Source organism: Gymnodraco acuticeps, unplaced genomic scaffold (genome assembly GCF_902827175.1).
Source record: "Gymnodraco acuticeps unplaced genomic scaffold, fGymAcu1.1, whole genome shotgun sequence".
Classification (NCBI taxonomy): domain Eukaryota; kingdom Metazoa; phylum Chordata; class Actinopteri; order Perciformes; family Bathydraconidae; genus Gymnodraco; species Gymnodraco acuticeps.
In genome coordinates, this window is record NW_022990047.1 from 2,105,899 (window position 1) to 2,119,155 (window position 13,257).

Here is a 13,257-nt window from a genome sequence, read left to right on the forward strand (position 1 = left end):
ATCTTCTCTTCTCTTTTCTCAACTACACCTTGGTTTTGAAGAAGCTTCATATCCATACTCTTTGATCTCCCTGGGAGAGCTTTAGGGATTAATTTAATGACTCTGCAGTTAGCTTTTAAATCACACAATGCCTCCCAAAATAGTGTCCTCTCAGCTAATGCCTAATCATTGTGCTTGAGCAGTGATAGTTTAGCTAAATCTGTGAGACAGCACTCAGCCTTGACACTGCTTTGACCCATTTGCAGTACGCTAGTTGCCATAATCTTGGAGTATATGGAAATATAAAATAAAGAGATGGCTGAAAAAGGACAGTTGTTCTGATAATCCTTTCACTATCTCCAAACTAATTCCTGTAACGGGTGATCGGCTCATGAATATTGGAGAGGATTCTGGGCCACATTATTTGCTTTAAATCACTACAGCTTGGAAGAAAATCACTATCTCATTCTGGTTCAGGATTAATTAGTCCTTCTAATCTTGGGGCGTTTCCAATGAGATTTCCTATAAAAGACCAATACATCTTTGTCAGGAACAATCTGTGTTAATTATATTAAAACTGGCGATTCGATTTTCCTCAGTTGTCTCCTTTATGAGCATCTAGCAGGCAGGAGGCCTCCTCATAACATGCAGTTACACACTGTGGCCTTTAGATGGAACTATATACTGTTGAACTCGACGTTTAATGCTACACTCAGTTGTATGTTCATTTAAGGATACGTCTCTCTCAACTAAAATAATATGTTGAACCTACGCTTGGCAGTTTATTTTATGTGCGGTTTTAGGCTGCTTTATGACAGTCATCTGCTGAAGAAAGAACATTTATCTGTGCATGACTACGAGGACACAAACACTAACAAATGCACTGTCAAGAAAATCTTCTAATGACCAGAAGTTAAATCTTTTGGGGAAACGTCTTTTTAATGTATTCTAAGGTTTGCAAAAACTATCTTTTAATTACAGAATGTATAAGTTGTTCATTTAAATTATTTCTCCAAATAACATATCGGACAAATTATTAATCAGAGCAGAGTACTTTGGTTAGTCTTGGTCTAGAGGGGACCTTTAAGATTAGTTTACTTGTTAATACTAGATATATGCATACACTTGCAACCTATAAAAACCTGAAGTTGAGCTGCTTTCTGTACTTCTAGAACTCAACTGTAATAATAAGCGTCTTCTGAATCGGAGTACAGCAACGTCAACTTGTCCAAAAATCAATGCAGTTACAGGTTTTAACTTTGTTAGCTGTCTGCTCTATCATAATACTTCTGTGATTTTCACTTATAACAATCAAAATACAATTTTAACAGTGATGTTATAGTAGGTAACTTGTTCTAGGACTGCGACTTATTAACCAGACAATCATTTTGTCCATAAAAAAAAAACATACTAGTGAAAATTAACATTAACAAAATTATACAAACACCCGCAAATGCTGATATTGGAAAGGCTACAGCGAATGTTTGCTATATGTATGTATACATTGGCATTTAATTGATCAACACAAAACTAAATAAACACCAGTCAAATGTTTTCCTGTAAGAGAATTCCCAGATTCACCCAAAAAACGACAGGAGCGATGTTTGTTTGTTGCATAAGTTGCCTTGGTTTTACCACAGCAGCTCTTTTATTAGCAAAATCATGGAGATTAGTCCACTAATGTGCCCATCCAATGGAAACGGAGGGTTGGGGGTCTAGGGGGATATGTAACTTGAGACCATCACACATCATGATCAATAACAGTGCACCCAGCCACATCTGTCTGTGCACTGAACACAGATCTACATATGGTCCTACTGTCTGCTACAAGGCCGCCATTGGCATCCTCTTTTCAAAGCTTCTCTTTGCTTCGTGATTCAATCGGGAATGTTACAGTTTGTACCGGCGCACCGACAACGTGCACTAGTTAATTACAGAGTAGCTTCTTTTTGGTCGCTTAGAAAAATACAACTTTGAAAGAGGATGACAAGTAGAGGAATAAAGTCCCTTTGTTTTTATATTGTGCACACATTCACTCACACACAATCACTCACTCACGCAGGCTTTTGGCCTCAATCAGAACGAAGCTCCCACTCGCAGCACACATGCTTACCACACATCCGAAAGGTTTACACACACTCACAGTATGTCAGAGTCAGAGTGAATTGGTCTACAGAGTGACTTGGTCTTGCTTTGTTTGTCCAAGGAGGCAAAAAATGATGTGACAATGAAATAATGAGAAAAAAGAGATAATATTGACGCGGGGTGAAGGGGCTGCTTGATAAGAGTTCAATGGTAACATCTACATAAGCCTAACATCTATCTCAACAAAAAGAAAACACTGCAACTAAGGCATGCAAGGCACAAGGACCAACAAACAAAAGACAAAAAAGGTGTTCATTCATGGACAAAAAACATGTCAAGGCCCCCCTTTTTATATAAAAATTTAAAATAATGATAATAAGGTAAAACAAGCACATTTTAAAAACTGTGAAAAATCCCAGGCCATAGACAGTTATACAAATATTTTACACAAAATGTTTTCTACACACCGTCTTTAAAACTTTTAGAGATGAACATAAGTTAATAAGAGGTTAAAAGCGACATTCTCAGCAGGGTCAATGAAGTTCCCTCCAGTCAGAGTCCCCTTGAATAAAGTCACTCGCCAAGCCGGCCGCCACACTGCCTGAACACAAAGTAAACAAAGAAACCGTGATTAGAGGAGAAAAATGTGACGACAGCACCTGAATAACCTTGACGCTGCAGGCTTTACCTAGAAAAGGCCACAATCCTTCAGGTTGTTCTTGATGATGACATCAGTGACGGCATCAAACACAAACTGCACGTTCTTGGTGTCGGTGGCACAGGTGAAGTGGGTGTAGATCTCCTTGGTGTCCTTTCTCTTGTTCAGGTCCTCAAACTGACACTGGATGTAAGCGGCTGCCTCCTCGTAGGTGTTGGAGCCTGAAGGCAAGGGGCGGACAAAGACAAATAGGAGATAAAAAGAGAGAAACAAGGACAATTATCAAATTAAATTAAAAACATGAATAGAAACATTCCATATAAACCACAAGTTTGAATGAATAACCATTGTAGTATGTTCTCAAGCTTTTAATTTAGAGCTCTGGCTTCAATATTGTAGTTTTTACCATTTTCCACTAGATTGAGCCATTTTGTCCTGTTTGACATTTGGGGGAAGTACATGCTGTTTTCTTGGTTTCCACTAGGGGCATTGCTGCTGTATCATGTGTTTGATCAATGTTGTTTTTCAAGTTAAGAGAAACCATTCTGTTTCTTGAAATTATTTTTAAAGTAAAATTGGCATTATCATTGAAAAAACAGGTCTTTGAAAGTCTGGAAATGACCATTTGCTGTAATGATGGATTGGAGTTGGTTGAAAGTAAAATGCATACATCATTTTAATATACTTCTGACCTCATTTCTTTGTCCTCTCTGGACAGAACAAATACTTTTTCAAAGTAGGGCACAAGGTTTAACTCTGGTTGATTGGCAGTTCGACCTGTGAGCTGCAGAGTCGCCTCACTGATACTCATCTACATTTCATCTAACTAGGAAGTCACTCAAGGTAAAGTTTGGAAGCTTATTCTGCATTTAAAAATGGAACGCTTAAACTGAATCACATGGTGGGTCTGATGGTTGAGCTTAAAAAACAAACATTGTTCTTGACAGTTTTTACTGGGGTTAAACAAGGTAGATTCTTAATGCAGAGAATGTAGACCTTGTTTTAGCCTTTAATCAAACAATTTGTTAGCTTTGGGTTTTGTTAAATCTGTGTAATCTAAATATCAATACTCATTGGTGACAAAGACACATTGTGTAAACATAAAGCAGCCCACACAGTTCAAGAGCAGAACAGAAAGGAGAGAAAGCCTCTGTAGAGACAGCCACACCTTTGAGTGGCAACAAGAGCTCGGTAGCGTTTAAAAACAGATGAATCAATGCAGGAAAGCATTCTCTCAATCTTTTCAGGGTTTTAAAAGCAAACAGTTTTTAAACCCCAATTTCTAGAATGATATGTGTTTATAGCCAGGGGTGCACACAAAACTTTTTTGCCCTGGTTCTCAAAGGAGCACCTGGAGATGTTGCTTGGTGCGCATCCTTAAAATGAAATAAACCGGACCTTTTGAGGGGTACTTGACTTTATGAACGCTGTTCGCCGGAGCCTCGCAGCAGGGTTTGTTTGTTTGTAGCCTTTATTTAACCAGGTGAAGCCCCTTGAGATCAAAAGATCTCTTTTTCAAGGGTGACCTGCAAGGTTACTGTGCGGAGCGCATAAAGCAGACCCTTCATGATGGCATAGGTTTGTAGCAAAATAATATAATACATGTTGCCTTTTGAGTCATCTCATCGGGGGCTTTAAGAACTGAATAACATCAAATATATTTTAAACAACCTCAGTTCATTCCTAAAACCTTTCAAGGTCTTAAGTTTGACATGACTGAGACATGTTTATGATTTTAAGAACTGCAGACCACCTCACTAATAAACTCTATGCTGTCACTTTAAACTTAGATTATTCCTGGCTAGACTATTAGTGTATGTGTGACACTACAGTACAGTATCTGCATTCACAACACACCTGCTCTGCATATGAGTGTTTGTGTGTGTGTGTGTGTGTGTGTGTGTGTGTCTCTCACCTGCATATTCTGGGTAGCAGATTGTGAGAGGGCTCTTTTTGATCTTTTCCTCAAACAGGTCTTTCTTGTTGAGGAAGAGGATGATGGAGGTGTCTGTGAACCACTTGTTGTTGCAGATGGAGTCGAACAACTTCATACTCTCATGCATTCGATTCTGTAAGAGGGGGAAAGCGGCACAATGGTTACTGACCAGGGAAACGGCACAAACTGAATTTAGAACAGGACAGTCAAATGTATTAGGGTGTGTAGAGGTCAGAAGGGTCTCACCATCTCCTCATCCTCAGCCAGCACCAGGTCATAGTCGCTCAGAGCCACGCAGAAGATGATGGCGGTGACTCCCTCAAAACAATGGATCCACTTCTTCCTCTCAGATCTCTGTCCGCCCACATCGAACATCCTGCAGAGATCACAGATGTTGAACAAGATCCCTCATCTCTGACTCTTCAGCCTTCAGTCATTGAAAATAAACCTAGCTTCTCATTTAGTCCTGGGGTATAATTTTCACTATCAAATTACACAATTGTAGACCCCATATGACAACAAAATGATATCTCAGTCTTTGCTTTTTTTAAGGCCTTTCACCTTGATATTTTTCACTCCTTGTCTTGATATGTTTCTTTTTTTATTGCTCGTTTTGTTTTAATACAAATTCCCTTGTTTAAGAGTTAAAACCAGTCTTAACATCTGAATGAAGTGAAATTCTGCGAGCCATTATGTTGGTGGATTTCTGTATGTGGGAGTGTTTGTTGTTTTGTGTTTGCTGGGGGCGGTTAGTGTTTTTTACCCTGTTAGTCAATTTAGTGTTTTGTACAAGGACTAAAAAAACAGCTGTGTCTATTTGAAATCTATATTTGTCTGATGTTATTTTTCAGTACTGTTGAAATCGAGTTGTGCAGGAACTTGAAGTCTTCATCCTTAACTCTAATAGGTCAAATAATTCTCCAACCATGGAAACAGCCATCAATGAGAACAACAGACCTTTTTGAATCACTAACGTCTGGGAGTCAGATCAGAAACCAGACTAGAAGTGAGCATCACTAGTCATCATGTTCATAGAGTTTAGTGGCTGGACAAACTGTGGAGGATGAACTCACTTGAAGTGCAGGTCCTTGAAAGTGAAGTGTGTTTCCACAATACCAGTAGTTTTGACTCTGGTCCGCAGCACATCCTGTTGGGTGGGCACATACGCACCGTGGGATATCCTGTCCAAGTCATTCAGGTAGCTTTTGGGGGAGAAAAAGGAAATAAAAAAACAGATTTTTGAAGAGTACGATTTGAGAATGGGAGATATTCTGCTAAGTACAGTCCCACACTACTTCCTGTGTGTCCGAGCAGCGACTCACTATGCAGCGGAGTCGTTGAGCTGGTACTCTCGGGAGCGGCCGAAGCACGCATGCACTCCTCCGTCCTTCCACAGCCGCTGGATGACCCCGGCCAGCTCGCCCGTCATGAAGCCCTCCTCTGCAGAGCCGGCCAGGACGAACAGCTGCCGCGCATCATCCTAACGAGACAAAGACCCTCCAATATAAGTCGTGACCAAATATTTATTCACAAACATGCAATACACCTTTGCTAGGATAGTGTTTTCAGTGCATTTTAAAAGAAAAATCATTTGGGAGCGTGGTGTTGTACATTTGTTGAATCATCATTAGATTTGGGTTGATGGTATATTATTCCTAATTGATGTAATTTTAATGAATTATTAAAATCACAGTAGGAGTTATTTACTGCTGACAAACATGCCTGTTTGGAAGTGGGGAAATAAAAATGACAGATGTGTTGACTTTTCTTGTATTTGTTACCATGACAGTTTTGCTAAATAAGATTTCAAAGGCCAAATAGCATCATAAACAAGAAAGTCGGCAAAAATATTAAGATTTATAACCGCATCAAATCAAGAAAGTAAAGCTTTTGGTGTAAAATTAGTCACGATGACAGAACCAGGGCAGTCACGCTGGAGCAATGACTAAGCCTCTTGTTATGCCAAGAGAAAAAAAAGAACAAAATGAAACTGTAGCCTGTTTAGCAAAACGAATAAATTAAATACCCAGCAGTCTTTGCCCTGTTTATTTTTAGGCATTGCAATTATATACTTCACTAATACAAAACACTAAACCCTAGAGCATAAAGTCTCCAAAAATCAACAAAAAAAGAAACGCTGCTGATTATTTCTGTGAAGTCTTGTGATGCAAAGCCAGGAAGAACTCCAGTCCAAGAACCGGTACTTCAAAATGTCCTCATCACAGCAGAGCCAACAGAGTGCTCTCATGTCGGAGAGCCCCTGCTCTAATGAGGCGTTTGAATGTGATACTAAACTTCTACCAGCTCTACCTGACCTGCTGCAGAGGAGGAAGTGAGAAGAAAATTGCCCAGAAGGGAAGCACGACTAACAGGTTGTTGCTCTCAAAGCACTGAGCTATACATCTGCAGACATACAACTCGCAATGCCACGAGAAAAGTGGAAGTTTTTTTTCTTCTCCTTTTCTCACCGCTCTGGCTGGATCAGCAAAGTCGATCTTGAGGCGTCCCATAGCTCTGATGATGGCGATGATGGACTGGATGGTGTTGCTGTAGACAACGGCCTTGTACTGCTTACACTCCTCCTCTGAGTAGCCCGCCTCATGGATGATCCTGGCACACAAAGACGGGACATCAGCACTTTGTATCCAAGAAGCTTTTTCATTAATATGACCATGAAATAACTGATTATGATTACCAGGGCCAAAATATGGATTCTGTTTTGCCTTGTGAACAGGTTGTTGTGTTACCATTGTATTCCTTTCACATACATTATGTAGGAGAAATTATGAAAAATCAAGTACATTTTATTGTAGTTACATTGTAAAACAGATGTATTTACTAGGGTTATCAAATATGCATTAAAATATACATTCACATTATGACAAGTAATTCAAAACTAAAATAAAGAATACAGAAAGATATCCATGGATACAAAGGAGAACCCGTCAAGGTATGATATGCACAAGACAAAATACTACATTTCCAATGATTATAAATCGTGCACAACCTCCATTTAAACCCCCCCTCTCATTCCCTCCACTGTCTATATGAATTAAATTAAACTTATGAGGTATGAAAATAAGTCTAAAGATTATTTTAAGATTTTAGCTATCTTTGAAAAGATCATTTGTTTCATTATTGACCATTTAAAATAGCATTTAACAATGAAGGAGAGATATCTGCAGCATTTCATATTTATTCTTTATCTGTTCTCTATATCTGGATTCAGACTGTATTTCATTGTTTTTAAGTCACACTGAGTCCTGTTCAAACACTTAATTACTAATTAATTATACCTAGTAGGATTCAAATGATCTACCTATTGATCCAATAAAGAGGCTTTTGGTTGACTTTATTAAAGGAATGTTGACTTGTAACAACTATGATTGGTGTATGAAACTAATAAATATGTTAATGAGATTCAGCCGCCTCACTATGCATTGCACGGTGGTCTCAGACTCATGAGGAGACACTTCAGGTATTTGATCAGAGTATTGTGGAGCACATGGATAAAGGGCACACATCTAGCATCAAAACCGGATTCTTTAGGTTGCCTTTAATCTAAGTGCTCTAGTATATTTCAAACCAAGTATCTGAAGTCTCTTTCAGCTATGTTGCTTGTTGTGGTGTTAAAATGTTGACCCTCCACACTTACTTCATCTGTTTCACAATTGTACTTTTCCCAGACTCTCCAGCACCTGAAACAGAGAACACATGGCATAACAAATTAAAATATATTCCATACAATGTTAATTTTTTCAGAATAGCTCGCACAATACTCCCTTAAAGTGAATTGCTGACAAGGCTTATAAAAATAAAACACTACATGCATACAGCTTTCTGCTAAAATAACTATTGCTATGTCATAGTTGGATTTTTCTGTGTGGTATCAAAACTCTTGTAGGGATCATTCTGCTTTAAGTTTGTGTTGCTTGACAAGGCCTCTCCTGTCGCACTGTGACCAAACATGTCTACACTTAAAAACTAATTACAGCATTGAATGAATAGGGGTGGGGGAAGCATTGATTAATATAAGAATCATTATCTTATTCGTTTCTGAATTGAAATCCAAAAACATGCGTTTTAACTAGGGCTGTCAAACGATTAACATTTTTAATCAGATTAATCACAGCTTAAAAATTAATTAACCATGATTAATCACCATTCGAACTATGTCCAAAATATGCCATTTATTTATGCATATTGTTGGGGGAATGGAAAGATAAATGAAAGAAGGCGGATATATCCATTTAACATACAGTATCTATGTTTATTATAACATTTTTCTGCGTGTCAAAATGAAAGACAACCCACACACCTATTAATCATCAAACCGTGGGGTCTTAATTCATTACGTGTTGATTTCTATCAACGGGGGAGTACTTCAGGAAAGTCGACGGGGGGGCGGCGGCTAGTGGAGTACTTTGTGACCACAGTGTGAACGTTGTGATCAGCTGTTTTAGCGCAGTTCTCCAGTGAAGGGGGGGGGGGGGGGGGGGGGGGGGGGGGAGAGAAAAGAGTCTCCCTCCGCAGCCGGTTGGCGTAGTTTTGGCACAATTCCGTTGTACAGACCGACGTTAAGAGCAGCCCTGTCTGTGCACACGGAGACCGACTCTGTCGTCCGGTGATCTAACCGCCTTCTGGAAAAGCTTCACAAGTACGTCGGTACGCAAATGCGCTTTGTGACACAAGTGACGGTACGCATTTCAGAGAGATTACGCACATAACCTGCGTACCAGTTATGTGCACCCCGTACTTCAGCAAAAGTATTCTCCGTCGGGACTTCCTGCAACAACACCACGCCGTTATCAAAGATGTTCTATTGAGAAGACGATCACTACGTGACAAAAGTTTTCAAAACCGTGGCTGCTGAAATCAATCTTACTAACTGCTGTCTGTGCAATTTACTCCGCGCGAGTTGGCAGACTTTATTTCGCTTACTTTAACATCATTTTTCATGGTGGGGCTAAGCCATTTCTTGGTATGGGTGTAGCCTACCCCAGCCATACCCTGGCGCTGCCACTGGTGGCACGTATGGGGCGGGCCATTCTGCACATGCGTTAAATGCGTTAAATATTTTAACGCAATTAATTCAAAAAATTAATTACCGCCGTTAACGCGCTAATTTTGACAGCACTAGTTTTAACATCAAGTTGCAACACAGCAGAAGCTACACTGTCACACTGAAGTGTGTAAGGCCAGTTTAACAGATCACAGTAATTGGATTAATCAACTGGATCCTCTGCCAATAAGATTAAACAGTTTAAACCACCCTGGGTTTGAAATCCTTGCTGCATCACTCTGCTGGACTCGGAGCCTTCTGGTGCATCTCATATGGAGCATATGATTGAAATTAGTCCTATAATGGTCATTAAACAACTTAAATATGATGTTAGCTTGATGCAGCTTTAGAAAGGTTACATTTAAGATAAACAAGAATCTTGACAATGGTGCAAATCTGTGATCCATTTGAAAAGGTTTGAGGATAGTTTCGTTGAGTCTCTCCTGCAGCTTCCTCTGAGATACAGGCATGTTTTCAGCTGAGCACACAACATTTTAATTACCTTTCCTCTGCAGGGACTCTCAGCTCCCCAGTGAGGAGAACTGTTCACCAGTTACCTTGTCCCATATGATAAACATTCACTAAACACATACACAGAGCTAATATTTTTGTAAACATCATAAAATGTAATTTCAAACAACTGTCTCATACCTCGATGAGCTGCTTATAGCAAGGGCTTGCATCAATGCAATTCATGGAAAAGGTCAAATGGTTTGTCAGAGCTAGGATGTTTGATATATCTACATTGGAGCAGGGCCCACACATTGCCATCAGGCCTCAGGACACAAACGGTCTCCCCAGCGAACAACAACCACTGGGCTGTTCCTCTGAGCTGCTTCTGTAAATGAAAATGCCTCTACAAGCACACAAAGATCAATCATCATTTGCATTTGTATGTGTGCAGTGTGCATCAATACACGTCTGAGGCTGTCCACTAAAAGCACTTGTCTCAAGAGCATGTCATTTGCAGATTAGTGCATTAATGCAAACACCCCCGTAGGGAGGCCTGACAGAGCGTCAGACTGCAATAAGCACACAGGTAAAGCTGGATATCTCTCCATCGTAATGAGAACCACATAAAATGCATCTGAAAATGTGTTTTCAATGGTGATTGCCCTATTAGACAACAAATCCACAAACCAATCCCAGATATGTCATGCAGGTGCTTGTGGTACTCGTGACAAAACAAACCATGAACATTCAAATCAGGTGCATCTCTAATGACGCACAAACACACAGGAACCGGCTGTGGCTGATCATTGTACAGCGTCTGTGATTGTGGGGAAATGACATGCCTGAAAACACACACATTTATCTGTGCAGGGATTAAAAAGATGCAGAATACTGTTGCATTGTCAAAACAGCATGGTCAAGGCTAACATCCAGTTAGCATCCACTATGTCTCTGTAGTGTGTATATAGTTGCCACAGATGGTTATTGCTGTCAGACAGGCTGCATAGGTTGCTATGCAACCTCTTGTCTGTCTTTTCCTGACTGAGTGAGCCAGCAGTCGTCATAAGAGGGATAGTGTGGCCTTTCTCCTTGAAACAATTGAAGATAAACTGTGAGATGTAATTCCGATAAAGGGATGTGATCCTCTATAAGATGAGTCATTGTCTTATCATTAATGCGTTACAGTTCAGAGATAGGATTTCTTGACATATTTGCCTGTTCCATCTGATTGAAATAGGAGTGCAAGTCCCTGTCTAATTGACCAGCATATTCAAATGACCACACTAATGTTTATCACTTAAACACCGTATCCGCTTAACTAAATGGAGTATACAATTAAGAATGAAGTCAAATATGTCAAGATATCAATTTACAAATTAAAGGTTATGATTGACATTATATGAAACATTTTCAGGCCTTCCTTCCACGTCTGAAGTTAACAACATGTAAACTAGTTGAGCAGCATAGATGGCCATGTCCTACAAACCCACCACTAAATCAATACATCTTCCCATAAATACAAACTTTTACGATTCACAGTCGGACATTTAGTAATAATCTTTTAAAAAACGGGCTAATTTCATAGTTTCGCAGTCGTAGTGTAGCATAGAGTCTAACGGCCTAAAGTAACGTTAGTGTTTATGTGTTGAATGGCTGCGAAACAGGAAGATGGCTAGCTACTGTAGTTTAAATTGTAAAATAATGAAGTCGATATTTAACACTAACTACACCATTATATACATTTTTGGACGGACAGTTGAAAAGATAAAACCTCAAATAATGTTAGAGGTTTAGCTTTCTATGGCTAACTAATCCGAACTAGCGTCGGTGCGCTAACCTAGCTAAGTGGCTAATTGCTTAGCTAAATTAGCTAACAGACTTAGGGCTGGGTTATTGCGGCTGATGTGGAGACAAAACTAATCACATTGTAAACCGATGAACACTTTAACGACTGAGCTGATTTAATTAGTTGAAGGGGAAGATAAAAGCGTAGGTTTGCTTGAACTTTTTAGCCAAATGCATCGCCACGGGGCCATTCATATCGCCCCGACATGTCTCAAACTCCACCACTTGTTAGTTTCTTTAAGGGAAACCCCGTCATGTTATTTTACTTGCTAGATGTAACTTATTTTAGCTTAAATAAAACACGTGCTTTTATATGCAACAGTTTGCGTTAAGTTAGGGTTAGGGTAGTAGCAGACGGTGGGCAGTAGGAAAGTCCCTCTCCAGCATTTAGACTGAGACCCCGTCCATCCATCTTTCTCTCACCGAGCAGCAGCAGCTTCACCTCCCGGGCTGCCTTCTCTCCGTCGTCCCGCAGATTGCGGTCGATCATCTTGCTCCGCTCCTGCGCCGCCTTGTCGTCCGTGCTCAGAGTACATCCCATCTTCTTTTTTAGTTGACCTCCGAATCAATAAATAAAATGCAGACTAAAACACAACTTTAACTACGAGTGTAACGACATGCAAAGGCTACCGAGCTAGCATCCAGTGAGGAGGGAGGAGGAGGAGGAGGAGGCGGCGGTGTGTGGCTCCAACACTTGAGAATCAAACACGCCCTTGCCTCGCTTTCAAAGCTCCACAACTCACGGCTAAAACGACTCAAATTTAAGTAATTAACCAAAACGAGTGGCTTAATAAGCGTTAGATTGGTTTCCTGCTGGTGTAGTTTTAGCTTCTCAGAAGTGTGGAGCGTGTGGAGTAAGTGAGATTCACAGAAAGAAGAAGCAGACTGCTACAATCTGTTCGCTTCCTGTTCGCACATAGCTGTAAACTGCGCATGCGTTGCAGAGCAACAAGCTTTTTAAAATGTTTAAGCTACTTACTTTTTTGAGTCTGATGTGAGTAAGGTGGACACCGTCAGAAGTGGGAGAAGTACTCAGATATTGTGCTTGTCATAGCATTATCAGTGCAGGAATACTCTGTTACAAGGAAATGTCCTACATTCAAAATGATACTACAAGTAAAAGTACAAACATGTTAGCATCAAAATATACTTAAAGTACCAAAAGTAAGTTTGGTAGGCTACTTGGTCAAATAGTTATTATGCAAATTGGCCCAATTCCGAATAATATATTATATGTTT

At 39.9% G+C, this 13,257-nt stretch overlaps 1 protein-coding gene across 1 annotated transcript; it reads right to left on the reverse strand.

Annotated features, from left to right (window-relative positions):
• Positions 1-1,582: 1,582 nt before the first annotated feature.
• LOC117545720 (guanine nucleotide-binding protein G(i) subunit alpha-1) lies at positions 1,583-12,955 on the reverse strand. The gene is made up of 9 exons (XM_034215650.1): positions 12,442-12,955; positions 8,314-8,356; positions 7,127-7,268; positions 5,981-6,138; positions 5,732-5,860; positions 4,905-5,034; positions 4,638-4,791; positions 2,753-2,943; positions 1,583-2,665 (listed from the first exon to the last, which is right to left on the reverse strand). The coding sequence occupies exons 1-8, from the start codon at positions 12,557-12,559 to the stop codon at positions 2,753-2,755; spliced, it is 1,065 nt and encodes a 354-aa protein (XP_034071541.1). The 5' UTR covers positions 12,560-12,955; the 3' UTR covers positions 1,583-2,665.
• Between the last annotated feature and the right edge of the window lie 302 nt (positions 12,956-13,257).